The sequence below is a fragment of the Colius striatus genome, chromosome 15 (genome assembly GCF_028858725.1).
Source record: "Colius striatus isolate bColStr4 chromosome 15, bColStr4.1.hap1, whole genome shotgun sequence".
Classification (NCBI taxonomy): Eukaryota; Metazoa; Chordata; class Aves; order Coliiformes; family Coliidae; genus Colius; species Colius striatus.
In genome coordinates, this window is record NC_084773.1 from 4,806,673 (window position 1) to 4,833,532 (window position 26,860).

At 61.1% G+C, this 26,860-nt stretch overlaps 1 protein-coding gene across 1 annotated transcript; it reads left to right on the plus strand.

Annotated features, from left to right (window-relative positions):
* The first annotated feature begins 1,791 nt into the window (after positions 1 to 1,791).
* On the plus strand, positions 1,792 to 26,767 carry LOC133626878 (semaphorin-3D-like). The gene is made up of 18 exons (XM_062008707.1): positions 1,792 to 1,825; positions 14,410 to 14,617; positions 18,991 to 19,151; positions 20,198 to 20,260; positions 20,410 to 20,529; positions 20,823 to 20,925; positions 21,350 to 21,478; positions 21,785 to 21,930; positions 22,478 to 22,592; positions 22,740 to 22,809; positions 23,044 to 23,188; positions 23,271 to 23,493; positions 23,612 to 23,703; positions 24,117 to 24,158; positions 24,318 to 24,475; positions 24,715 to 24,779; positions 25,613 to 25,740; positions 25,837 to 26,767. The coding sequence occupies exons 2-18, from the start codon at positions 14,485 to 14,487 to the stop codon at positions 26,251 to 26,253; spliced, it is 2,310 nt and encodes a 769-aa protein (XP_061864691.1). The 5' UTR covers positions 1,792 to 1,825; positions 14,410 to 14,484; the 3' UTR covers positions 26,254 to 26,767.
* The last annotated feature ends 93 nt before the right edge of the window (positions 26,768 to 26,860 follow it).

A 26,860-nucleotide genomic window follows, 5' to 3' on the forward strand; every position in this document is an offset into this window, starting at 1 on the left:
ATACAAGGTGGAGGTGAGCAGCTCCAGAGCTGTACGATGCCTGTCTGCCTCTGTACCACACGGCTTCGTGTTGCAGCACACCAGGCTTCCTCCAGAGGGAAGGAGAGGATCAGTCTGAGGAGCTAGAGTGGCTGTGTTGGGGTGGTTTGGATTCCCATCAAGCAGGAACAGGGTCACCCCAGTGCAGGCAGTGCCCTGTCCCCTGGGATGCAGCCCCCAGGGCCCAAGCAGGGCTAGGTCCCACCAACCAGCTGGTGACAAGGCTGCCTCTAATATTGGTCCAAAGTCCATCCAGGATACAGCCTGAAGTCCACCCAGGAGAGCAGTCTGGAGCTACAGCACAACTTGAGAAAGAGCTCCAAGCCCAGGTCTGAGTTTAAATGAAGCCCTCAGCCCAACAAGCAGCAGGTGGGTGGGTGAGTGCCCAGATGAGGCCAATTAGTGCCTCCAGGGCCCCAGCACCTTCCCTGGCCCTGCTGGGATCTTCGGCAGCTCCCTTGGGCTCTTCTTATGGCTGGGGCTTAGGAGAGGGGCTGATTAGACATCAAAGTCCCTTTTCTCCTAAGTCCCATCAGGGCCTGCTTGCTCCAGCATGTTCATTTGGCTCAGGGGTGCACTTCTGAATCTGATCTCCTGACTTTACTGCCTTTTGGATTGTGTCCTGGAGAAGATCTGGAGAGCTCAGGCTTGGGAAAGCATCATCTGGATTCCTTTCAGATGAAACTTTGTCAAATGTGCTCCAGGAACACACCTCACGCTCCCCGGCCACCGATGGGTGTCCAGGCTATGGCATCACCCCGCAGCTTGGCTGGAGCCAAAAAACCCCTTGTGAATGTATAGTACAGACATTGGTTGTCTGGGTTCTCGGGTGCATGGGTCCACTCCTGCTGCACTGCGCTTGTGCACAGCCGTGGCAGCCCAAATCCTCACAGATGTCCATCCTCAGAGCCCAAATCCCCCAGGTGTCCCTTCCCAGAACCCAAATCCTCCCTGGTGTCCCTTCCCACAGCCCAAATCCCCCAGGCGTCCCTTCCCAGAGCCCAAATCCCCCCTGGTGTCCCTTCCCAGAGCCCAAGTCCCCCAGGTGTCCCTTCCCAGAGCCCAAATCCTCCCTGGTGTCCCTTCCCAGAGCCCAAATCCTCACTGATGTCCCTTCCCAGAGCCCAAATCCCCCGGATGTCCCTTCCCAAGCCCAAATCCTCCCTGAGTGTCCCTTCTCAAGCCCAAATCCTCCAGGTGTCCCTTCCCAGAGCCCAAATCCTCACTGGTGTCCCTTCCCAGAGCCCAAATCCCCCGGATATCCCTTCCCAAGCCCAAATCCTCCCTGAGTGTCCCTTCTCAAGCCCAAATCCTCCAGATGTCCCCTCCTGGAGCCCAAATCCCCCGGGTATCCCTTCCCGTGCCGTTTGGCCCTGGAGCCGCTGGCAGAGCGGAGCTGCCCGTGCTCTCCCTCCCCACAGCCGAGCCGCTGCCTCTCGGTTTCCCCCTTTCCAGCATGAAAAGCGGGCTGCTTTCCTATCCCACTCCCTGGGGCTGCAGGAATTCAGCCTCTCGGGAAGAACTCGTCGGTTTGGGGCTGGTTTCGGCCGAGTCCCGCACCGCTAGATGGCAACTGCGGCTCACCGGCCGCGGGCCCGGCGCGCCGGGAGCCGGCACCGAGGCTCCGGCAGCAGCCGGGGCTGGTTTTATGAATGGAGGGGCTGCCCCCGGCTGCCATCACCCCCCACACACCCCCTTCGCCGGCTCCTCCCTGCAGCCTCCCGAGGCTTTGCGCTGCAGGGCTGGCAGAAGCGCGGGACGGCCGCCGCGGAGATCCCGCAGGCTGGTGAGTAGCCGAGGGATGGTTGTAATCGTTGAAGTGGGCTGGCTGGGTTCTCTCCCCACGGGACAGGCGGCCGGGGCAGCGTTCCGAGGGGCAGCTGAACCAGGTCCGACCCGCTCGGGGCTCCTCTGCTTTTAGGGTGTGCTGAGCTGCGTTTCACAGTCACGAGTGGCTTGTCTTTTCCCAGCCCCTGCGGGGAGAGTGGGGCTTATTCTGCCACTCATGTACGCGATGAAAAGGTTGTGGTAATAAGCTTTTATGGTCATATCGATTAATGCCTTCACTTGGGTCCCGGGACGTTCCGTTGCTGCGGTAAAGCTCTCTGGTTTGTCTGGGGCTCCTTTGCTTTGCTGCTAAGGGTTAACAGCCTGAAATTGGACAGATTTGTCACTAAACATTTAAGCCCATGCTGAGGACTTTTCCACCGCCCAAAGACAACTTTGTTGGATTTCCCACACCCCTCAAAGTCGATGAATTGCCTCGAGGCACTTGTGACAGCCTTGGTCCGAGGAGAAAAACATAACCTCCTCGGTCTGGGGGATATTGTCTCCTGCTGGGGCTTCATGAAACTTGTCAGGACAGATTCAACCCCCCCTCTACAGTGCCTCAGCTCTTGGAAACATCAGGACATACAAAACAGCAGGCAGGAGAGAAAAAGAGCCTGAGAAATGCCGGTGCTCTCCAAAGCGATCCTTTCACTAATCGCTCTCCAAAGTGATCCTTTCACTAATCACCCTCCTGCCTGGAGAGGTATCACAGAGCTTGCCTGGGGATGGGTGGTGGGAGTCGGGAGCCTTACACACCTCCAGTGTCCTGGGAGCCATTGGTGGATGCTTCAGTGAGAAGGGGTTGTGATGCTTGGGGTGAGGGTGGGAGGAAGAAGACTAAATGTTTATTTATACCTAGAAACAAATAACAAAGCACTTGACAAACTTGAATTAAGGCAGAGAGGGTGATTTCTTCCTCTCCTTGAAATAAGACCGCCTCTTGATTGTGGCAGCCCTAGATGACAGGGCCAAGGGGTGCCCTGTCCACAGCAGCCATGAGGAGGCACTTCAGGAGCCTCAGCCCTGAGGCTGCTGCCACGGCTGCGCTCGCTTAAGCCGTTTATTGCCCATAAGGACTCATGGCATCCATCCAGCTGCTGAGCACTGCCATGGAATTGCTGCTAAGCTGGAAACCAGCATCTTTTGATACAGCCCCATGCCCAAGGGAAGAGGGGAGAGCGCTGCAGCCACCCCGCACACATGCCGGCCACGCGAGCGGCGGGGAGCTGCCTCTGTGCCAAGCGGAGCGTGTGCCGGCTCCCGCCTGCCCGGCCTCGCACGGCCTTCAAAGGGAGGGGGCTGGCGGCCCCCTGGGTCACTGCCTCGGCACGAGGGCTGGCTCTGACAGAGAGATTGCTCCTGCAGAGTTAGCAGGACTGAAAACGAGAGCCATCCCAAGGCTCGTGTGATTTATGAGCTGGGGACGGGGAAGTCAATTGCAAAGCCGAGGCAGAGATATCAGCTCTATAAGAAATATGGGAAGAATTCATCCCTAATCTAATCTCACCAAATTCCACAAGGATGCAACACAGGGATCATTTGCTCCAGTTCCTTAGGTTGAGATTTAAACAGGAAACCCCCAAGGATGTAAGTCATTCTCCCAAATACCAATGCTCTTGTGTGTGGAGGCCAGAGCAGGGCTGCCATGGCCTGAGCCCTCTCGGCTGGCTGGGAAAGAGGGTGATGCCAGGCTGCAGGGCTGCCAGGCTGTGGGGCTGCTGAGCAGCCCTGAGCTCAAGCAGAGAGAGCAGGAGCCAAGCCCAGGGTCCTTGTCAGGACTCACTGCTAGGGATGCTCTTTGGCAGACCAAGCCCTTGAGGCAGCGGGGCTGGCAGCGGTTCTCACCAGCACGGGTTTCTGGCTGCCTCACTCTCACTGTGCTCCTGTGACACCCTCTCAGGGGCTGTTTACAGCCAAGGACGATGATTGATGGTAAACCTTGGCTCCTGGGCTTGCAGAGCCGCCTCTTCCTCCAAGTTTGGTCTATCCCCACTCCAGCTGGGATTACTGCGAGAGGCAGCTTCCAGAGCAGGGGGTAATCAGATCTTTACAGGGACTCACTCGCACAGTTCCAAACCTGCTGTTGAGAGCAAAGAGAGATCAGTCAGCTGAGTAACCCCCTGGCCCTGGGGGCAGCTGGGAATGGCTTTTAGATGGGGAATGGGAGGGACACATCCAGCCTCATCTGCCTTCTTCAAGGAGCCCTGCTCAGGGAGGTGTGCTCAGGGGAACCTACTCCACCATGCTCAGGCTGGCAAGGAGCTGCTGCAGAGGACAGGCTGCAGAGGGACTGAGGGTGGACATAGTGTTACCTGTTCTGGATTGAAGGTCCAGCTTTGGTCCTCTCTGGTTTTTGTGAGCCACCCATTGCCTCCCCACCTACTTCTCGCTGCTGCCCTGCTCGCAGGAGCCAACTGTACCTTCTCTGACCCATTTTACCAGCACCGAGTGGCAAAATGACCAGCGTGAGGTTGCAGAGCTGGGCTCACAGTGCCAGGTACCGAATCATTCTCCCTCTCTAAGGGCTAGAAAACCCAGCATCTACTTGTAGCTAGCTGCCAAGAAACAATGAGCCTTTATTATTCTCTGATGTGGGCACTGCAGGATATTTGGGCTCTGCCATCTCCCCACTCAGGGACCCCACGTACCCACCCAGCCCCGCTGTGCCCGAGGCACACCAGCCACAGCATGCCATGCCACGCATGCCCCAGCCTGGCACAACCCAGCTCTGCCATTGGGATGGCATGGCACGGAGCAGGGCTGCTGCCAACGTCATCCCCAGTTGACTTGGGAGCCTGCCCAGGATATGGTTTCCTTCAAACAATGCTGCTCACAAGCCATGTGGAGTTATTGTTCTCATCTCACACGCTGGCGAGCTGCCAGGTATTGTGTGCAGGAACGACTCTGCTTCTCCCACCGTTGAGTTCAGGTTTGTTTCCCTGTTTTCCAGGAGGAGACCACTGACGTCAGCTAATTTGGCTGGAGCATTTTGTGGTGTGGGAAAAAAACAAAGAACAAAAAGAGGCTTTCAGTTTCAATCTGTGCATTGTCCTCTGAGAGCAGAGCTGCTCTTCCCTCAGTGCATGCTCCCACAGTGCTGGCAGCTACAGGCTCACTCCTGCCCGGGCAGTGGTAGAGCCAGGGTAGTGCTGAGCTGGTCTGTACCATAGAAGGATAATCTGTTTGGAGGAAGGTGGGACACTCAGGATCAAACACTGCCCTGCTAAGGTTCCCATCTGGCTGTGGCCTGGTCATTTAGCCCACACTGCAATGCCAACAGCCACTGTGGCCTTCCACAGTGGGATGCTGTGCAGATGGGCACGTGGAGGACTGAGAGGCCTTCACATGGATTTGGGGTCGGACAGAAGGATGTGTGCTGGGAGCAGCTCCTGAAGCATGGTATGTGCTGGTGGTTGCTTTTGAGGACAGTGGCAGAGGGAGCTGTAGGGTGAGGAGGCATCTCTGCTTGAGACCATCCACTACTTTGGGCTTGCTGTGTTTCATCTGGCCGGCTAAACGGCTGCAAGGAGGGGAGCTGCCTGCCCTGAGGCACGCTGCTGCTGCTGCCAGCAGTCCCCTGCCTCCCCTCGCACAAAAGCTGCGGCAGCCGACCAGCGAGTGACCCGCCCCAACCCCTGACAGATGTGCCTTCGCCTTCAGCTCAGCCTGGAGCTGACCCGGCGTCTCCTGGGGAAGCACGAACGAGCAGCCAGCTGGGCTGAACGGCCGGGCCTCATCCTGCAAACACCCTGTACACAAGCTGCGGCTGCGCTCCAGCCATCTAGGGGTGGGCTGCAAGGCTGCTCAGCCCCAGGCATCTGGGGTGGGCTGCAAGGCTGCTCAGCTCCAGGCATGCTCAGCTGGGGTGGGCTGCAAGGCTGCTCAGCCCCAGGCATCTGGGGTGGGCTGCAAGGCTGCTCAGCTCCAGGCATGCTCAGCTGGGGTGGGCTGCAAGGCTGCTCAGCCCCAGGCATCTGCGGTGGGCTGCAAGGCTGCTCAGCCCCAGGCATCTGCGGTGGGCTGCAAGGCTGCTCAGCTCCCGGCACAGCCGTGTGCCCAGGCTCCCCCAGCAGCCGCGGGGAGGGCAGCCCGGGGAGTGTTTGCTCCGCAGGGATCCGTGCCAGCCAGCTCACCCGGCAATCCGGGCTGTAATCACCGCGGAGCCCAGCCAAGAGGCTCTGAGAAGAAGCAGATAACAGCGCAGGCAACCTCTATCCTCATTACAAAGCCCCCCACGCCCGCCCAGCCTGTTCCAATTAGCGCAGCGGAGCTCCCGCTGCTGAAAAGCAAAACACTGCGGAGCTTTCAAGTGCCGGGAGAGGCGGCGGGGCCAGCGGGAGCCGGGCGGGGAGCGAGCGGCAGCCCCGGCCCCGGCAGCCCCGGCCCCGGCAGCCCCGGCCCCGGCAGCCCCGGCCCCGGCAGCCCCGGCCCCGGCAGCTCCGGCCCCGGCAGCTGCCGCACAGCCGACTCCTGCCTGCAGGAGCCCTGGGATCGCAGCCTGACAACGCACAGAGATCCCTGCCCAACAGGTCCGGGGGTGGAGAGCAGGCGTCCCACTGTGAATGAAGAACGTGTGTGATACAAATCGTGCAGGTTCGCTGCAAAACAGCGATAGACTCTGGCTTGGGAGTGCTGGCAAAGGCTGCAGCCTGCCTGCCCGGGGAATGGGGATGCTTCTCTGCTTCCCAGAGCTGGGTCTCTCCTGAGACAGTCCTGGGGAGGAAGCTGTCTCCAGCCCTTGGCTCTCTGCTGAGGTACTTCAGAGAGGACCCTTAGGATGTGCACACCAGGACCTCAGCCAAGCCCATGGCTTCTTTTCCACTGAAAGACCAGCAGCCCAGGACACTGGGTGATGACTGAGCCTGCCCAGGTTTGAGCTGGTGACCCAGCCCTCAGTGTCACCCAGCCCCTCTCCCCAGCAGAGGCTTTTCAGCCAGCCCGGGGCAAGAAGCATTAGCAAACCTGTCCCTGGCTAGAGCTGCTTGTGCTGACTCCTGACCTTGGAGCCCCTGCCAGGTTTTAGCATGTGTGTGATTCACCCAGACCCAGCCAGGAAAGGCCTGAAAATGGCTCGTGATCAGGGCAGAGCTCCCCGAGGCTCCTGAGGGCTGTATTGAATATCAGGCCATGTGGCAGACAGGTGACAAGGGTGGGTTTCAGCCTGTGGTATAAATGGCTGTGAGGAATGCAGCGCAGCCCCTGGGGACCCCTGAGGCTGTGAGGAGCCGGCCTGGCAGCGCAGCAGAGGCACAGAGCCTCCTCACTACCTTATTTGGGTACTTTGACACAACATCAGAGAGTGGCAAGCCCCTTCCCCAAAATGAAAGAGCTTTAAGCTTCTCAGTTGCATTAGGAGGCATGTTGGGAGTTTAATAAGCCAAAGAAATCCAGAGTTTCATACACCAAGTTCACCTGGAGTTTATTAGGCCAGGTCACTCCTGGGTTGGGCTGAGCTGTACAGCTGCTGCCCAGCATGAGACAATTGCCCTGTGTTCATCCCACCCCTCTGACCCTCTGCAGTGTCTGGGGGGAAGCTCAGCCTTCTCCTCTCAGAGCTGCCCCTGTGCTTGCCCCTGGGAGCCCTGGGGGCTGCCGCAGCTGAGCTTGGCAGTGGGGCCTTGGCACTGCTCTGTGCTGGGCCGTGGGCACAGATGCCGTGAACAGAGGTGAGGTCTGGTGCTGGTATGGCAAGGAGAGAGCCAGAGGGGGAGCAGAATCCCAAGAAGTGTCTGGCTGCCCAGGTTTTTCCTGTGGTGTGTTTGCCCAGAGAGCAGTCTGGTGGCACTGGAAGCTGGCTGTGCTCTGGCAGTGTTCTAGGTGAGAGGAGACTTGCAGGATGCCATGGTGTTGTGTCTCCATCTGTCTGGAGACCCTTGGGGTGAATTCAAGGGAGGAATAGCAGAGGTTAGTAGCATTACCTGGCTCTAGCAGCACATTCAGGAACACCAAAAAGCCCTGCAAGTACCACTGGCTGAAAGCATAGACCAGTCCAGCCCTTCAGTGTGCCCATCACTGTGCAGGGAGCCAAGCCCAGCTGCTGGGCCACCTTCCCAGTCTAATGCCTGAGAGCCAAGCAGGGCTTCACCTCCCTCAGTAGCATGGGTAAGGTAGAGGCTGAGCCAGTGGTCTCCCAAGAAAAGGATTAGCAGGATGGTAAATTAAGCCAGCTCCTCATCTCTTCATAAAGTTATTAATATCCTGGCCAAGCCTTGAGCTTGGTAGTTCCCTGTTTGCTTCCAAGAGATATGGCCCCAACCAAAGCATGGCATAAGCTACTGAAACTTCAGGGAGACAGACACTGTTAGAGGAGTTGCTGTATTTGTCCCTCTGAATGTATAGGTTTACCTGCCCCGAAAAATAAGGAGCTGAGCCCAGTTGCACCTTCCAAGGTCCCAAGCAGAGAGAAAACTCCTGCCTGCACAGAAGCAGGGGCAGCTGGGCTCTGCCAGGGCAGCACTGACAGGCACTGACGTGACACTCTGGGTCTCAGGGACCAGGAGTGTTGGCACATCAGCACACGTAAGAAGCTGAGAAGAGGGGAAAAAAGCACTCTGAAGTGTCACCACAGGCAGTGAAGTCCCCCTGACAGCACCCAGGGCACAGAGCTGTCCCCTCCCAGTCACTGTTATCAGCAGGTACCCGTCAGCCTGGCAAGGGTGAGGTGCTGAGCGTGTGCTGAAGGGCCACAGGGTGCCAGCAGCAGCTGGGACTCATCCCTGCTCCCTCGTGGCGCTTGGCACACTCCAGCAGCACGGCTTGGCAGGGAAGGGTGATCTGGGGCTAATTGGGAGCTTGGGCTTTAATCTCAGGAGGCTGTGGGAGATGCCTGGGCTGGCTGGGTGCCTGCTGGCCTGTGCTACCCTGTGCTGGCAGAGAAACGCGAGTGAAGCCTCAGGAACCTCAGCCTTCCGCTGCAGTTCAACTGTTCCTCTGTGAAACCCTCCCAAATGTGCTCCCCTTTGTCTCTGGGGCTCTGCATGCACAAGTGTGACCTGTGCTGTGGAGGCATTCACCAAAACCTGCCACTGCACAGGGCACCACCCCAGCTCTGGCACTGGCTTTTGTGGTCCCAACTTTGGTGTCACACTGCAGGAGCATCACATCCCTCTCCCACAAAGAGCCTCTCCCAGTGTGGGTCCTGCCCTGGTCAGGCAGCTTTGGGAGGAGGCAGGGAGGGAGCTGAGGGCCCACCCCGTGCCTTTGTCCTCCTGTCTGGAAAGGGCGGACAGCTGCCTCTCCCTGCAGCTGCCAGGGCATCCATCATCCTGCACGGGATGAGGGGAACAACCAGAGCCCTGGGCTGAGCAGGGAGGGCTCCTGTGCCTGCCTGGGCAGGGAGGGAGGAGGAGGGACAGCTATGGGCAGGGGTGCACATGGAGGCACACAGACATTACCTCCAGCCCTGCACATTCCCTGCACCCACAGCCCTGTGCTTGCAGGGAATGTAACCTTCACCCACACAGCCTGCACCCACATAACTTGCATCCTCATAACCTGCATCCCCATAACCTGCACCCAGGTAACCTGCATCCTCATAACCTGCATCCCCATAACCTGCACCCAGGTAAACTGCATCCTCATAACCTGCATCCCCATAAACTGCACCCACATAGCCTACACCCACATAGCCTGCACCCACGTAACCTGCACCCATGTAACTTGCAGACTGCAGGGACAGGACAGAGATGGGGAGGAGGAGACTTCCCAGTGGCAGGTCTTGTCTATTGGACCTCCTTGCCTGGCTTTGCCCCTCACTTTGTCAGGGTGAGGCTGCTTTCTCCCCAAAGTGTCTGGGTGGTCCCTGCACACACAGGCAGAGAGACCACTTGCTCCACCTGTGAGGAGAGGCAGGACGGCCTCAAGAATGTGGGGCTTGGGTCTGAGAACCTGGGCTCAGCTGCTCGTCAGCCTCAGCAGCAGCAGCCCCATAGGATCTCAGTTGACGCTCTCCCAGCCCCATGGAGGGGTCTCAGCTCCCTGAGGCTCTCCTAACCCCATGATGAAGGTCTCAGCTCCCTGAGGCTCTCCCCTCTCACAGTACAGCATTCCCATCCCTCTGTGCAGAGGTGACTGCAGCTGGATGCTGGCACGGGCTGCAGCCCCTCTCCTCCTGCCCAGCTCCTCTTGCTAGAGGTCCCCCAGCTGCTGGGGGCAGTGCCTCAGCCCCTGCCCGTGGCCTGGCCAGCCCTGCAGTGTAACTGAAGAAGGCATCAGGCTGCAAACAGTGTGTGGGGATTAGCTGGGGCACAACTGGGGCCTGTGAAGGTGCTGGAGCATGTGGTGGCTGCTGTTAGTGCCGCAGGGTCACTGGAGAGTTCGAGTGCAGCATGCTCTTCGCTCTCAGGAGATAATCCATAGCCTGATAAATCCACTGCCAGGGCCCTTCCCCCTCTGCAGTTTGGGCTGTTTTACACTACTCCTGACACTGCAGCAAATAGGAATTGTCAGGAGGAAATCAGTGCTTTCCTGGGTAAAAATTCCCTCCCAAACTGCTGCATCTCAAATGGGAGGGATTTGTCTTTTCCCTGTGCTGCTCAGTCTCCAACAAGACCTTCATGGGGACTTTGTCTCCAGAGAGAAAGATCAGCACCATGCTGTGAAACTCTACATCATCACCCAGAGCCTTAAACCTGTTGAACTTCTGCAGGTCACCAGTGGGAGGGAAGGGAGGGGAGGGCACAGGATGGCCACTGGCACTGGGGCACTGCTGGCACAGCCAGCCCAGTGCTGTGGTGTCACCTACCCCAAGGGGCTTCCAGCCCCCTGAAACAGGGCTGTGATCACCCACGTCCCCTTCCCGGCCCCACGGTGCTGGGACATGAAACCTCTGCAGCCTTAGCCTCCCCAGCCGTCCCCTGGCCCAGCAGCCTGCCCTCATCAGCACTTCCCTCTCCAAACTGAGATAGAAATACTTGCAGCTTGGGACAGTTGATTATTTAAAGCTGTCGGGAGTGTTTAATTTAACCCTGGATTCAGCAGCAGCAGCTTGTTTCCATCCGCCAGACACCCGCTCCCCCTCTGCCTCTAACTGCTGCCGTGCTCCTCACCCCCAGCCAGCTTTGGGCAGAGGTTTCTAGGGGAAACTGTGGCCCTGCCATGTCCCTCCAGTGTCCCTGCTCTGCCTGGCACTGTGAGGGATGCCCTGTGCCAGGGGCTGTGAGCACAGCCAGGCCGGGGGCTGCTCCTGGGATCTGGGCTGTGCCACGTCCCTCGCTGTTGCCTGGGAAAGACTGAGGGAAGCTCTGAAATCTTGGTGAAAGAACGATGCATAGGAGAAGCTTTTCTTACTGGAAGTTATTATCTGATAGATTTTTCTTCCCCTTTCCACTGCAAGCCCCTCCAGCGAGATCCTCACCTTTTCTGACCCTGCACTCAGCTCTGCCAGGGCTCTGGGTTCCTCCTGTGTGTGGCTGTGGCTCCTGAAACCCTCCAACCTGCCTTTGACACGCCCAGGGCAGGCAGCCAGGGTGCTGCTATAACCACACTGCACACAGGAGTGTGTGTCTGCCCCACTGCCTGACCCTATGCCCTGCATCCCCAGAGCTCTCCCTGCATCCCCAAAGCTCTCCCTGCATCCCCAAAGCTCGCCCTACATCCCCAAAGCTCATTCTGCATCCCCAAAGCTCACCCTTGCATCCTCAGAAGGTCACCCTCCATCCTCAAAGCTCACCCTACATCCCCAAAAGCTCTCCTTGCATTCCCAAAGCTCACCCTGCACCCACAAAACTTGCCCCACAGCCACACATGAGCCTGTGCCCTGCCTGCCATCCCTAGAATCCCACCCAGCCTGGCACCCCTGGGAGCTCGGGGTCAGGAAAGGATCCTCCCAGGGCTGGCTTAGCCCAAGCCTAAGCCTAGCCCAGGACCTGCTCCATTTTTAGACAGCTGCAATTAGAGGCCATCAGTTTCCGAAGTCCTCCAGCAACCAAATGCACATTGGCAAAGAAAAAAACATGAAATATGCTTGTGAAACCCCAGGGATGTCCTTGTGATGAACCACGGGGCAGCAGCCGCTGCCCAGGGCAGAGCTGAAGTTGCTGGGGCTAAACCCAGTGCAGGAAAGCTGCTGGTCAGGCTGGGAGAACAGCTCTCTCACAAGGAAAGGCTGAGAGACCTGAGACCCCCTGGAGAAGAGTGAAGAGGGACCTTAACAACACATAAATACCTAAAGAGTGGGTGTCAAGAGGCTGGGGCCAGTCTTTTTTCCACAGTGCCCAGTGACAGGACAAGGGGGAGCAGGCACAGGCTGGAACACAGGAGTTGTCACTGGAACAGGAGGAGAAACTTCTTTGATGCTGAGGTGAGGGAGCCCTGGCCCAGGCTGCCCAGGGAGGGTGTGGAGGCTCCTTCTCTGGAGGTTTCCAAACCCACCTGGACACGTTCCTGTGCCCCCTGAGCCAGGGGAACCTGCTTGAGCAGGGGTGAGTGGGCTGGATGAACTCTGGAAGTCCCTTGCAGCCCCCCCCCCATTCAGGGATTCTTTGGTTGTGTCATCTGTCTACTGGGAGGTGTTTGTGGGGCAGTTGAGGGTAGCACTGCCTGTTAGTGGTTGCCTGGTTCCTACCTGGGAACTCCCCCTCTCCACAGTGTCAGCAATGAGCAATGACTCATGATGTTTGTGGAGTTTTGGGGTTTTTTCTCTAGTCTGTGGCTCACCTGTTGAAAAGTCTGCCTGGGAGGGGGTAGATGGGTTGAGAAAGCAGCCCCAGACTAAAGAGAGACGGAAAACAACACATCTGAGTTGCAGTGTAGTGCCAGGGCTCCTGGGGTGGAGCAAGGCTCTGGAGCAGAGCAGGATGTGCTGTCCAGGAGAGCGAGGCAGCAGCGAGGGCAGGGAAGCGGCAGGAGAGGAGCTGGGCCAAGGGGCTGCACCCCAGCCTGGCCACAGGCTGCTGCCTGCTCCCTGTGTGCTGGGAGGGACAGAAACCCCAGCCCCACAAGCCCAAAACCTCCTCCCTAAGCAGAACCAAGTGCTCCTTCTTGTGGAAGGTAGAGACCAAGGCAGTTGGGAAGCTTTGGCTGCAGCGTCCCCCGGCAGCCACGGCAGAAATCCCCTGCTCCTCTCGCCAAGAGCCTCGGGCCAGCAGTGAGCCAAGAAGCTCATTTGACATCTTTCAGCCATGGAACTGAAAGAACTTAATGTGCAGCAAGAGCAGGGGTTAGTCAGAGCTGCCAAACAGGGGCTGAGACATTTTCTAAGTGGGGAAAAAGCAGCTGAATGTCCTGAATGAATCGCTGAGAGCTGACAGGCAGCCCCGGGGGAGCGGGGAGGGAGCAGGAGGAGGAGGCTGCGAAGCCCTGAACGTCTCTAGGGGAGTGTGAACGGGCAGAGAATCCTTCCAGCATCCCAGAGACAACGGGTGCTGCTGGCCTCGGAGATGTCTGTGGTGACCAGGCAATTTGCAGAGCTACTGGTCAGAGTGGTGTGTCATGTACAGCATAGCCACAGCTGATGCTGTGGGGATCACCAAAGTGGCACTTGTGGACAGTCCTCCAGAATATTCATTCCTCCTTAAGTGGTACAAAATTTAACCCCAAGCTGAGTATTAGGGATCTCTCATCGGGCTCTGGCCAGGCACTGGGGGTCTAAGCAGGTATTTAGCAGAGGCTGCCCAAGCTCTGAGAGGCTGTGAGGGGGTGTGTTACTCCCCAAGCATTCCTCACCCCTTCCCTCAAGCCAGTCACTCCCAGGATGCCCATACCCAGGTGTTCCTGAGCACCACATGCCGTGGGCATGGTGGCATCACACCACATACCTCTTCTAGACAGGCTGTAATAGCTCATCTTCTGCAGTCCCTGCACATGAAATGCTCTGGAGGGTGCAGGGAGTGAGCGGGTCTCCCGGCCACAGCTGCCTTTCCCAGTACCCAAACTGGCCCCGTGAGCTGGAGGTGAAGGCTGCGGGGTGTCCCAGCGGGGATGGGCACGGCAGAGCTCTGCCAGCTGCAGGAGGTGAAGGGTGCGGGGTGTCCCAGCGGGGATGGGCACGGCAGAGCTCTGCCAGCTGCAGAGGTGAAGGGTGCGGGGTGTCCCAGCGGGGATGGGCACGGCAGAGCTCTGCCAGCTGCAGGAGGTGAAGGGTGCGGGGTGTCCCAGCGGGGATGGGCACGGCAGAGCTCTGCCAGCTGCAGGAGGTGAAGGGTGCGGGGTGTCCCAGCGGGGATGGGCACGGCAGAGCTCTGCCAGCTGCAGAGGTGAAGGGTGCGGGGTGTCCCAGCGGGGATGGGCACGGCAGAGCTCTGCCAGCTGCAGAGGTGAAGGGTGCGGGGTGTCCCAGCGGGGATGGGCACGGCTCGGATCAACGCAGAGGCTCAGAATTCCTCCTCACCCTCCTAGAACCATCGCTGGCTGCTGAGGCGGAGGGGACAGCCCCATCAGCCCGACCGCCGCCTCCCCGGGGCTTTCCCTCCCATCCCGGCGGGTTGGCGCCGGACGAGCTCCCCGGGAGCGCTGGCCCCGGCCCGGCCCCGCGCCGCTGCAGCCGACCCCGGCCCCACACACAGCCCGGACAGAGCAGCCTTCCCCCTTGTCTGCTTGCAGGCGGAGCGGAGGTGGCCCGTCGGCGCTGGACCATGGTGCTGTGAGGGCGCGCCGCGCTCCCCGCCCAGCCCCGCGATGCGCGCCGTGCCCCGCGCCGTGCCCCGCGCCGTGCCCCTGGCCGCGCTCCTGCTCTGCCTCCTCCCGCAGCAGCCGGGCAGCGGCCGCGCCTGGGACCAGCACGCCCCGCGCCTTCGCCTCGCCTACAGAGGTAAGGGCCGCACGGATCCGTGTGCTTGGGGTCCGCGGCTTGCTTGGGAGGGCTGGGAGAGAGTCCAAGAGGGTGCCAGGGCTGGGGGCATGCGGAGGGGGCGGTGGTGGCCGCAGCATCTCCGTGCGTTGTTCCACGGAGGCAGCTCCGGGCTTGGCGCCTGAGGATGCTGCACTGGCACTGCTGGCGTTGGCACGGGGAGAAGGGGCTGAGCAGGGGACACTCTGCCCTGGTTTGGTGCAGCACCAGGACTAGAAGGGACATCTCCCTCTGTTCAGACTCAGTCTGGGCGTCTCATGGTGTGTCCTGGCCTGGAGCTGACCTGGGCAGCCCCAGGGGAGTGTCCCCTGTCTTCAGGCTCAGGATGTGATGGGGACAGGAGAGGCTGACCCACTGTGCAGAGCATTTCCCTGCGGCACCTCACCCTTCCCGCTGCATCTGTCTCATCTGTTTGGATTGTGAGCTCTTCAGGGGAAGCACAGTTTACTCTTCTGGTGCCAGATGCAACAAGGGGCCTCTGCTCTTGGTGACCTGAAGATGCAACAAGAGCAGACTGACAGGTGGCACAGCACACAGCCCAGCAGAGAAGTGGAAAAAGGGAGTCTTGAGGGAAAGGGTCTCTGCATGGCAATGACCTGAGCAGTTTAGAGCTGGCCCTACTAGCCTAGTCATCCTGCCATGGATCTGCAGTGTGGACTCTGCTTTCATTTTCTCCTCTGTGAAAAGGGGCAGGTTGCTTTGCAGGACAGGCAGCTCAGCATATCTTCAGCACTGCCCTGGAGGTGGCAGTCAGCAGGGCCCAACCAATCCCTCTGCATACCCATGAGGTGGCTGTGCAGCTCTCTCATGAGCGTCCTCTTCCCATCACCCTGGGAAGCTGCTCCGTGGGCAGGGACCACCAGCAAGATGGAAGATGCCCCCAGCTTGTGACTGGGGAGGGCTGGACCACCCTGGGAGGCAGGATATCCCTGTGGGGAGGTGACCCTGCTGATAGTCCATCTGGGAAACATGGAGCAGGGTCTACCTTTCCTTGGAGCCCAAGGAGGCAGAGCTGGGCTGCTGGGGCAGAGGGACTGCCAACTTCAAAGCCCCACAGTGTACTGGGACCAGGCATGTCAGAAGCCCTCAAGTCTTGGGCAGAGGCAGAAGAGGAAGCTCCCAGCATCAGGAGGGCTCAAGGACAAGGCAAACAATGGCAGGGGATGTGACTCACAGGACAGCACAGGGCACATTCAAGGACACAATGCCTTGAGAAGTTTAGGCTTAAAAACCCCTAGGAAAACTAATAAAAGGAGGCCTTTGAGAGTGTATCTATGGGAGCAGCATTGCCCTCAGATCACAGCAGGGGGATGCAGGCAGAGCCCTTGGCGGGGTAGGGTGGAAGACGCAAACAGACGAGAAGGAAATGACAGCACCGAAGGCTGAGAGAGCAAAGGAAGGATGGGGCATGGGCACGGGGCCAGGAGCAACAGCAGCAGCTCCCAGCCTGGCAAGGAGGAGGTTTGCCATGGCATGGTGAGCAGGGCTGTGTGAGGCAGCAGGCAGGTGATGGGGCTGGGCAGGGGCTGCCCCAGGGCTGCCCAGCTGGAGCTGAGGCCATGCAGCAGCTCAGCTCTGCAGCGAAACCACCGCACGCTCCTCTCACTGGCACAATTCAGGGCAGGCACAGCTAGGAGCTGGCACATGGCTGTTCTGCCAGCCTTTGATCTGTACCAGCCCAGCCAGGCAGCACACAGGAGCCATCAGCAGGCAGCACGCACCGAGGGGCTCAAGGGGCCCAGGGGTCTGAGGTTATCAGCACCGAAAGCTGCCTTGACACTTCTCTTATCAGCCAACAGCAGTGAGGGGCTGCAGCCTGATTTAGCACCAAGCTTCCCCTGGGCTTCCAGGCTCTGTCCCCCAGGTCTGCTCTGTCTGGAGGCCAGGGGAAGGGGGAGGATGACCCCTGGCACAGCCAGGCTGTGACCCCAGGAAGCCCAGGGTCACCCCGTGCTGAGGATGCTGTGGCTGAGGGGCAGCAGAGATGATGGATGGGACACGGTGGCTGCAGTGGTCTGGACAACAAAGAAAACACCGTGGCCTTGGGAGATAATGAACACAAAGGAGAGGATGTTTCTGTGGCTCACCCGTCAGAAACCGCCTGGTTCTCTGCCTGCAGGGCTGGGGTTTGGATCAAACGCCTTGTGTGTGCAGCTGGCCCCAGGGCAAGGAGGGGCTGGAGTGTGCACAGCAGCTCCCTGCTGGGGGCCTGGAGCCCCAGCGCTTGGCCCCTTGGTGAGGGAGCAGATCTGAGACCCTCCTGGCCATTAACCCTGACAGTGGTCTCACAGTGCAAGTGCAGGGCAGTGAGTCCTACCTGGGTCCCCCACTCCTGCTATCCCAGCAGCAGGGAGGGCTCCTCCAGCCTCCTGCCTGCCCTTGTCCTCAGATGGGGCTGGGGCAGGTCAGATGGTGACCCTCTCTGAGACCAGCCTCATCCCCACTCTGCTTGATTACACCCACATACTGGATGAGCCTCTGGCCACCTCTCCCACCCTAATCCGACTTCCTGCTGCTCTCCTGACATTCCCCCCTGGACCAGGCAGGTCTCCCGAGTGTTGGCAGACACAGGAGGGTGGGTGATGCACAGCAGCCTGCTGGGAACCCAGCAGTGACAATGGTCCTTGGGCAGGGACAGGAATTCAGCTGCTAAACCCATTCAGCTGGTGGGAAATGGCTTGGAAATCTGCTCCAGGGCCCCCAGAGGAGAGCCCTTGGGCAGCCGAGGGTAGGTGGGAGCCAAGTGAGGCAGTGCACAGTTTTTGTGGGAGCAGGAGGGCCAGGAGCTCCCAGACTCAGCTGGGAGTGGCTGCTGGCAGGGGTTTGTGTCCCACGGGGACTGACCCCGGCGGAAGGGGAGAAGGAAGCGTGAGCGGGGAGTGGGGCTGGCTGCGGGATCCGGCCAGGGACCCTGCGGCTCCTGGCCCACGTCAGGGCCATTTCCAGCTCGCAGGCACTGGCCCTGCTTCCCCTCTGCCCTGGAAACGGGGTGGAAGGAAGAGAGAGACGCAGCGTCCCGGGCCAGACGGCCCCTTCGAGCGGCGCCGTGCCCGTGCCCACGTACACCCCACCTGCACCCGGCTGCCCGACGTGTGCTCCTGACCCTGCTCCTCACACGCTGCTTCCAGCCATGGGATTTGGGGTCATTGCTCAGCCTGAACTCTGCAGATCACTCTGCGTTTCCAGCCACTCTCCACCTCCCTCCAGCCCCCATCCAGCAGCAGCCCATCACCACCTCCCCTTCCCACTTGTGTCAAAGCCAAGAGCAGCCTCGCCAGCATCACCAGCCTTCTCCCTGGCTGGATCCTGCCACTGTGGAAGAGGAAAGCAATCTGTTCTGGTTTCTGGAGGCTCTAAGGCCCTCCTTGGTGCTGGTCCCTGCTGCCCTGATGGCTGGGAGCAGACGCTCTCTGTGCCAGCAGCTGCTGTGGCGCCGTGTCCGCTGCAGCAGCCGCTTCCGCAGTGCTGGGGGGATGCTCCCCCCGGCAGCCAGCCCCAAAACCTGGCGCTGCACATCACGCTGCAATGTGGGCCCCCAGGATGTTGTTTCAGGAGTGGTTAACTAAGAGACAAGATCTTATTGTCTCTCTCACACACCCACATGTCTGCAACTGTGCTGGAGGGGCTGTGCCGGTCACCCTGGGTTCCTGCACCGGAGCAGCCACAGCCTGGATGGCAGAACCTGCCTCCGCTCCCCATGGAGCACTCTGGGGCCACTGCACACACTTTCCCATCCCTGTGCCTGAGGTAGAGCCCAGCAGCCAACAGACGCTTCAAGAAAGGCTTAGGGGTGAGCAGAGAGCTGTCTGGACTGGGCTGTAGCAGCTGTTTCCGTACAGCCTTTCCTTGGAGGGATGCTTTACCCCAGCCAATAGACAAAGCCTTTTTTTACCATAAAGTCCCTTGATCTGAAGCCCAGGGAAAGTGTGCTGGGAGTTACAGCAAGCAAGGCTCCTCTGTCCTCAGCCTCCTCCCCACGCTTTCAGGGTGAAGAGTCTCTGGAGCTCCAAGAGTTCCTATGAAGGGCAAGCAGGGAGCTGAGCAGCCTGGGCTCCTAGGGCTGGACCACAGTCCTGCCAACCAGCCCAGCGCAGGGCAAGGTCAGGGTAGTTGTCCTCTTTGTAGGGGTGACTCTGTTTCCTCCAGGTTGGCTCGTGGGAGGAGGCTTTGTGATGATGAGTTTTGCAGCACCAGGGGTGGTGTTTTCCTGCGAAGGCAGTGGCAGGAAAATTGTGTTCCCTTGGGGCCAGGGACGGTCCTGGACAGGGGGAGCACGGCGACTTGGTGGGTTGTTCATGGATGGGTTTGTCTTTTCCCCACCTTGTGCTCCTCAGATCTGCTGAAATCCAACAGCTCTCGCCTGTTGCTGGCCTCAGGGGATGGGCTGGCTTTCCAAGCCCTCTTGGTGGATGAAGACAGGGCATGGCTGATGGCGGGAGCAAAAGATCACATCTTCCTGCTCCACCTGGACCATCCGGGCAGAGAGCCAGAGAAGGTCAGTGCTGGGAGGAGCGTGTGAGGAGCCCCTGGCCAGGCTGGGCTCTTCCTCCCTGGGAGCTGCTCCTGGCTCCAGCACTGGGGCGTGGAAGTGGATGAGCCCCGGGCTGGGGCTGCTCTGACATCCCTGGGAACACATTCACACCAGGATGTCCCAATCAGCGGGGTCAACCCTCCCTGGCAGTGCATCCCAGTCCCGCTGGGACGGGCCAACAGGGAGGGCCAGGAGGGGAGGGCCTGGGTGGACCTCTGGCATGGGTGGAAGGAGCTGCTCCAGCAGCACACCCATTAATGGCATCCCGAGACATCCTGCCAGGCCTGAGTGGCTCCAGCCCTGCCACAGGAAACCTCCTGGCGTGCCACAGCCCGGCGTTCCCACGGGCCAGACTTGCCCCTGGCTGTGCCATGCCATGGCCCACCCATGCCTCATCCCCACCACAGCCCACCCATGCCCCATCCTCCCCACAGCCCACCTGCTGTAGCGGTGCAAGCTGTATTCATTCAAAGATGTAGAGAGTCTAGGTAATGCACGTGCAGAGACATACACAGGCAACATGGTGCAACCAACAGAGCTGACTCAAAGCCATCCTTCCTTTGCTAGCCACTTCCTTATATGCTGCTTCTGCCCATGTGATCACCCAGGGCCCAATTGATTAACTCACAGCACCTGTTTCTGATAATTGGAAGTAGCTTGCCAGCTGCATTAACTTGTCCCTACCATCTTTATTCAAGCTGGCTGGTCTAAGCCACATCTGTGCCGACACCCACCCATGCCCCATCCCCACCATTGCCCACCCATGCCCCATCCCCACCATTGCCCACCCATGCCCCATCCCCACCACAGCCCACCCACACTCCATCCCCACTCCAGAGCCTCTCCCAGCCCAGCTGCCCACCTGCCCGCCGTCACCTGTGCCCTGGGGACTCGAGGGAGTGTCAGACCTGTGGCAGCAGCTGATGGCTGAGCCCGTGCCGCTGGTGCTGGCAGGGGGCCGGCGGGTGGAGGGGAGCAGGGGCTGCAGCAGCAGGGTCTGTGTGTTGCAGATTTTCTGGCCAGCCCCCAGGGAGCAGGTGGAGCATTGTCAGCTGGCGGGGAAGAACGTGGAGGTAAGCTGGGCCGGGAGCCCCATGTGTTGAACACCCACACCACCTGAAAGGGAGCGTGGGGGCTGCTGGGGAGGAGGGTGTTGAGCCAGCTTGGGTTAAGCTCAGCTATGGGGGGCTCAGTCCACTAACAACCATCTCCCCTGGAGCAGACAGAGTGTGCCAACTTCATCCGCCTCCTGCAGCCCTTCAACAGGAGCCACGTATTCGCCTGTGGGACCGGCTCCTACCAACCCGTCTGTGCCTTCATCCAGCTGGGAGCCAGGGGCAAGGTGAGGGACGCCCTGACCAGCCACGGCCCCGTGGCAGAAGGTGGCAAGAGATCCCCCCACTGCGAGTGGCCAGGGAGAGGGAGCCCTGAGCTGAGGCCTTGCACGTGGCCAGAAGCAGCTCTGACTTGGCAGAGACAGGGTGCCCCGTTGGGACAGGACCTGGCCTCAGCACTCCCTCCAGGGACCTGCTCCCTGCAGAACCGAGCACACCGGCCTCCTTCCCGCTCCTCTCCACACGCCCAGCTTGTTTGCAGCCTCCCTGTGTGCTGACATCTCCCCTCTGGCTCTGGCAGGGTCCCGGGGCTCCCACCATGCGGCTGGTGACCAGCTCCTTGGAGTCGGGGCGAGGACGGTGCCCGTACAGCCCCCACGAACCCTTCACGGGCCTCCTCGTTGGTAAGAGGAGGGGGAAGCAGAGGCAGTGGCAGGTGGGCAGGCTGGCAACGGGCTGTGCTGGGAGCAAACGGCAGCAGTGCCTGTGCCCCGCTGTGCTGTGCGTGGCTGCGGTCCTGGGCTGCTCTGTGTGCGACAGGAGCCATCCCACCCAGCCTGGACCTGCGCTGCCTCACCTCCACCCCGCAGTTGCTGCACAGATTCACAGCTGCAGGGTGTAGAACGACTGGCATACACGTGGGGTGTGTGAGGTGACCAGTCTGCCCGCCCCATACCAGTGCCACTGGGGGCCAGGAGCCACGCTGGGTCCCGGGGCTGGAGGAAGCTCCCAGCCAGGCTGTGCCACCTCTGCCCTCCCTGAGCCTCAGAGGACACAGGGGGGGCACCTCTGGCCGTGGCACCCCAGCTCACCCCCACCACCCTGCAGATGGGGAGCTGTATTCGGGCACCTCCAGTGACTTCATGGGCAGCAGTGCTGCCTTCTTCCGCACCTGGGTGCACGGGGCCGAGCAGAGCTACATCCGCACGGAGCAGAACCAGGACCACTGGCTGCATGGTAGGAGCAGAGGGGCTGGGGTGCAGGGGGTTCTCCTGCCCTCTGGGGAGGGGCTGGGGACAGAGGGGCTGGGGACAGAGCTCAGCGGCCTGGCCCCCTTCTCCTCTCCGGGGGAAGCACTGACAAAGCCTCTGGTGGGACTCATGCTCCTGCAGCCTGAGCAGCGGGACTGGGGCTCTGCCTTGCGGGGTGCAGGGTCTCCATGGGGCACCCCACGTGCCCTCAGCATCTCACCCGGCTCCCAGGGGCAGGAGGGCAAGGTCAGAGCAGGGCACAGGGCCACGTTGTGCTGCTGTCTCCCCGCAGAGCCCGTGTTTGTCGGTGCCTTCACCATCCCTGATACCTACAACCCCCACGATGACAAGGTCTACATCTTCTTCCGTGAGACGGCCACAGAAGCCGGGCAGTGGGAGCGGCGGCACATCCACGCCAGGGTGGCCCGGGTCTGCAAGGTCAGGCACCGGCTGGGCCCTCACCTCCCCTGGGCAGCCCGAGCAGGGGCTGACACAAGGCGTGGGGTTGTCACCATGTGCTGCAGCTGGGGTGTCCTGCTGTGGGGATGGGCTGGCAGGTGATGGGGACACCGGGCTGAGCCCAGCTCTCGGGGCTGGGGCAGCAGGTGATGGGGACACTGGGCTGAGCCCAGCTCTTGGGGCTGGGGCAGCAGGTGATGGGGACACTGGGCTGAGCCCAGCTCTCGGGGCTGGGGCTGCAGGTGATGGGGACACTGGGCTGAGCCCAGCTCTTGGGGCTGGGGCAGCAGGTGGTGGGGACACTGGGCTGAGCCCAGCTCTCGGGGCTGGGGCTGCAGGCGATGGGGACACTGGGCTGAGCCCAGCTCTTGGGGCTGGGGCAGCGGGTGGTGGGGACACTGGGCTGAGCCCAGCTCTCGGGGCTGGGGCAGCGGGTGGTGGGGACACTGGGCTGAGCCCAGCTCTCGGGGCTGGGGCAGCGGGTGGTGGGGACACTGGGCTGAGCTTGGCTCCTGGTGCCCGGCAGAATGATGTTGGTGGGAAGCGAGGCCTCATCAACCGCTGGAGCACCTTCCTCAAGGCACGCCTGGTGTGCTCCATCCCCGGGCCCCAGGGCACTGAGACCCACTTTGACCAGCTTGGTGAGTGCATCCGGGACCAACGCTGCCCACCACGGCTGCACCTCCCAGTGTGCCCCGGGGAGGTGGGCACAGCGTCGGGGATGCCTGCTGGCACCTCCATTGCTGCTCCAGCTCCAGGGTGCCTCACCTCCACCCTTCTCTTGGCAGAGGATGTTTTTCTCCTGCACACCCGGGACCCCCAGAACCCCCTCCTCTTTGGCCTCTTCACAGTCTCCAGGTGAGCAGGGCTCCGTTTGGCCCCTGCATGTGACAGAGCAGACCCCCAGCCCCTCGGGAGCCAGCGGTGCTCTGGGCTGGCCTGGCTGTGCCAAAGGGACTCCTGTCACCCCCCGGGTGCCGTGCAGGACAGTGGGGCTCGCAGGGGACAGTGTGGGCACAGGGGCAGGGCCATGCATGTGCCTGCCCCCCCGGGAGCTGCAGGGCCGCTGCCAGCCCCCTGCTCCCCCCACAGCGGGGTCTTCAGCGGCTCCGCCGTCTGCGTCTACTCCATGGCTGCCGTGAGAGCCGCCTTCAGCGGCCCCTTCGCACACAAGGAGGGATTCGACTACCGCTGGGTAGAATACAAGGGCCGTGTTCCCTACCCCCGTCCTGGCATGGTAAGGGGCTGGGGAGCAGGGGGGCAGGGTGGCAGGACGGGCCGGTCTGGCCCTAACACAGCCCCCCCACACCGCCACGCAGTGCCCCAGCGAGACGTACGACCCGCTCCTGCAGTCCACCAAGGACTTCCCCGACGAGCTGATCAGCTTCATGCGCAGCCACCAGCTGATGTGGGAGCCCGTGTACCCGCAGGGCCGCCGGCCCGTCCTGGCCAGGGTCAACGTGCCCTATCGGCTGCGGCGGCTGCTGGTGCACAGGATGGACACCGAGAGCCGCCCCTTCCACGTGCTCTTCCTTGGCACAGGTGGGAGCTGGCCCCGGCTCTGGGGATGCTGACCCCCCTGCAGCCTGCCTGGCACGCCGCTGCTGCCGGCTCGCCTGGCTCCCAGCCCTGACAGCTCCTTCTCCCACCATGCTCACAGACCAAGGGAAGGTGCTGAAGGTGGGGCTGGCCGGGGCCGTGGGCCGTGGTGGCCCCGAGGTGATCAGCCTGGAGGAGATCAGCGTCACTAAGGTACAGGAGGCCAGGCCCAGGGCACACAGCCTCTCCTTGCCCTGTGGCATCCTCCCTGCAGGTCACTGGCCTCTCCCAGGGAGGACCGTTGACTCTCTGCTACTGGCTCCCGCTCGCCCTGACCGGCAAGCAATGCTGTTAGCATGGAAGGGAGCCAGAGCCAAGTCATCTCCCAGCTCCCCACGCAGTCCCTGGATGGATGAGGGTGGCACACTAAAATGGGAGAGCGTTTGAAAGCACAGCTGCTGGGCAGGGCTGCCCTGGGCTGCCCACACTGAGCGGGGCCAGCCCGGGCTGCCTGCGTGGAGCAGGCAGAGCTGGGGCAGGAACCTGAGCCAGGTCCCAGCAGCCACCCACTCCAGGGCTCCCAGGAGGGACCAACATTGCTGCAGCACCCGCTCCTTCCCCTACAGGTGCCTTCTCCCATCCTGGACATGAAGTTATCCCCAAAAAGGGTGAGTCCTCCCCCCTGCTTCTTCCTAAAACAGCCAAGGGACGGGGCCCTCTGCCTGAGTCTCTTGGCCTCGGGGCTTGCACCTTTGGGGAATGTTCCCTGGCTAGCCCAGGTCTCCAGCTGTGGGTGCTGATGGCTGCTGTTGTGCTTGCCTGAGCAGCAGGAGCTGTTTGTGAGCAGCACCCACGGGCTGCTCCAGCTGTCTCTGTACCGCTGCGAGCTCTATGGCAAAACCTGCACTGACTGCTGCCTGGCCAGGGACCCCCTGTGCACCTGGGACGGCAGGGCCTGCGCCCCACACCTCCTCACCGAGAAGAGGTGAGTGGCGACCCAGCCAGCCCTGCTGGCCCCCTGCAAAGGGATGGTCTTCGGAGCAGGGAAGTGCAAGCTGCAGGCCCTGGGGCTTCGTCTGTCAGCCCAGACCCCTACTGCCACCCTGCTTGTTGCCAGCCCTGCCTGGTGCCCCCAGCCTTCCCCTTCTCCCTGGCTGCCTGCCGTGGAAGGGTTGGGCAGCCCGGGGCAGATGCCACCCCACAGCCCCGTCTGCTCTCCGACAGGCGTGCCCGCTGCCAGGACGTGCTGAAGTCAGACCCGCTCAGCCAGTGCCAGGACACTGCAGAAGGTGAGAGCCAGCCCCAGCCCCTCCGAGGAGCCCCAGTGCAGCAGCCAGCTCTGCCAGGGGCCAGCACTGCCAGAGGGCAGGTAGCACAGTGCTGGGAAACCAGTGCCCAGCATCTGCACCAGCACTGCCCACGGCAGACCCCGTGCCACTGCCTGCCGTGCGCTGCATGCTCTGTGCTGTTCCCCTTCCCCACCCGTCACACAGCTCCCACACACGGTACTCAGAATCACAGAGCCCCAGAATGGACGGGGCTGGAAGGAACTCCCAGAGCTCCTCCAGCCCAAAGCCCTGCTAGAGCAGGTTCCCCTTGATCAGGGGCACAAGACTGTGTCCAGGCAGGTTTGGAGACCTCTAGAGGAGACTGCACACCCTCCCTGGGCAGCCTGTGCCAGGGCTGCGTCACCTCAACAGCAAAGAAGTTTCTCCTCACGTTCAAGTGGAACTTCCCGTGTCCCAGCTGTGCCCGTGACCCCTTTTCTTGTCACTGGCCACCACAGAAAAAAGACTGGCCCCATCCTTCTGACACCTGCCTTCAGGAGTTTATCAGCATAGATAAGGTCCCTCCTCAGTCTCCTCCAGGCTGAACAGCCCCAGGTCCCACAGCCTTTCCTCTGGAACAAGAGAGATGCTCCAGTCCCCTGATCACCTTGGTGGCCCTGCTCTGGCCTCTCTCCAGCAGTTCCCTGTCCCTCTTGAGCTGGGGAGCCCAGAACTGGACACAGGACTCCAGATGAGGCATCAGCAGGGCAGAGCAGAGGAAGAGGAGAAACTCCACTGACCTGCTGCCCACGCTTTTCCTACTCACCCCTTCCCCTGTCCCGTGCCTCACACAGGGACCGCTGCTGTGGAGAAGCTGGTTTATGGAGTGGAGAAGAACTCGACGTTCCTGGAGTGCCTGGCGCGCTCCCCACAGACCACTGTGCGGTGGCTGGTGCGTGGGGAGGAGACGGGCCCGAGCGAGGTACGAAGGCCGGGGCAGGGGAGGAGGCGCTGGGTGGCAGAGCAGGGGTGGCTCTGGCCCCGGGGACTGACCCACGGTGCTCTGCCTTTGCCCCAGGTCAGGAACGACGGCCGCTTCTCGGTGCTGGAGCAAGGGCTGCTGATCCGGCAGCTGGCGAGGGAGGACGCGGGCACCTACGAGTGCCAGGCCATGGAACGGTCCTTCTCCCGGCCTCTCACCCGATACAGCCTCCGTGTCATCAGGCACGAGGCCATGGAGGTGCCACCCTACAGACAAAGCAAAGGGGCCGAGCTCGGAGGGACCCACCAGAGCCCCCGGCCTCGAACTGACCTGCACCCGGGCTACAAGGGCTTCCCACGGGCCCTGGGGGCACCGGGCACCAGCCTGGACGCCTACTGCAACGCGCTGCGGCACCAGGAGAGGCAGCGGCACAGAGCCTGGCACCACAAATGGCAGCACCCGGCCCCGGACGGCAGGACCGGGCGCGTGCGGAGGCAGCCGCAGCCCCTGTGACGGGGCACAGCGCCCGGGGCTGCCCCTGCTCCCTCCTCGGGCTCTCCGGGCCCGCAGCAGCCCCGAGCTACCCCTGGGCTGCCGCTGCAGGGGCTCCTGGCTGTTACTACCTCAAAGCCCGGCGGTGCCCGGGGAGAGGGCACACACGCACCCCCCCACACGCAAAGCTATTTACACCCTGCAGAATATTTATTCTTCTTTCCCCCTGGCCCTTAAGGACGATTGTTACTAGCACAGAGGACAGAGAAGGGCAAGAGCCAGCTCCCACAGATGGCTCCCTGATGCCCCAGAACACGGCAGGAGGCAGCGGGGTGGGCAGTGGGGCGCTCGAGGCTGTGCAGGTGCCCCGGTCCAGCTCAGCCCCTTCAAACCACACTGCTCCTGGAAAGGCTGACGCGTGTTTTGCCCCGCAAAGAGGCGAGAGAAGCACCAGGCAGTTATATCAACTTACAATTTATTGGTTTTTTTTTAAAAAAATGACATGAAACACAAGTAAAAATAAATACATCATATAAACAACAAACTGTTCAAAGTCTCTGCTCCGGGGGATCAGGCAAGAGCACGTCCCGTTCGACACAGAGAAGAGGGAAGCACATGATCATGCGTG

What these genes read in the sequence shown, in the direction of transcription:
- LOC133626878 (XM_062008707.1), top strand. Translation starts at nt 14,485, where the DNA reads ATGCGCGCCGTGCCCCGCGCCGTGCCCCGCGCCGTGCCCCTGGCCGCG. An exon ending in TGGCGGGGAAGAACGTGGAG is followed by an intron (nt 20,261 to 20,409) that starts GTAAGCTGGGCC and finishes CCCCTGGAGCAG; the next exon opens with ACAGAGTGTGCCAACTTCAT. An exon ending in GTGCCAGGACACTGCAGAAG is followed by an intron (nt 24,780 to 25,612) that starts GTGAGAGCCAGC and finishes TGCCTCACACAG; the next exon opens with GGACCGCTGCTGTGGAGAAG.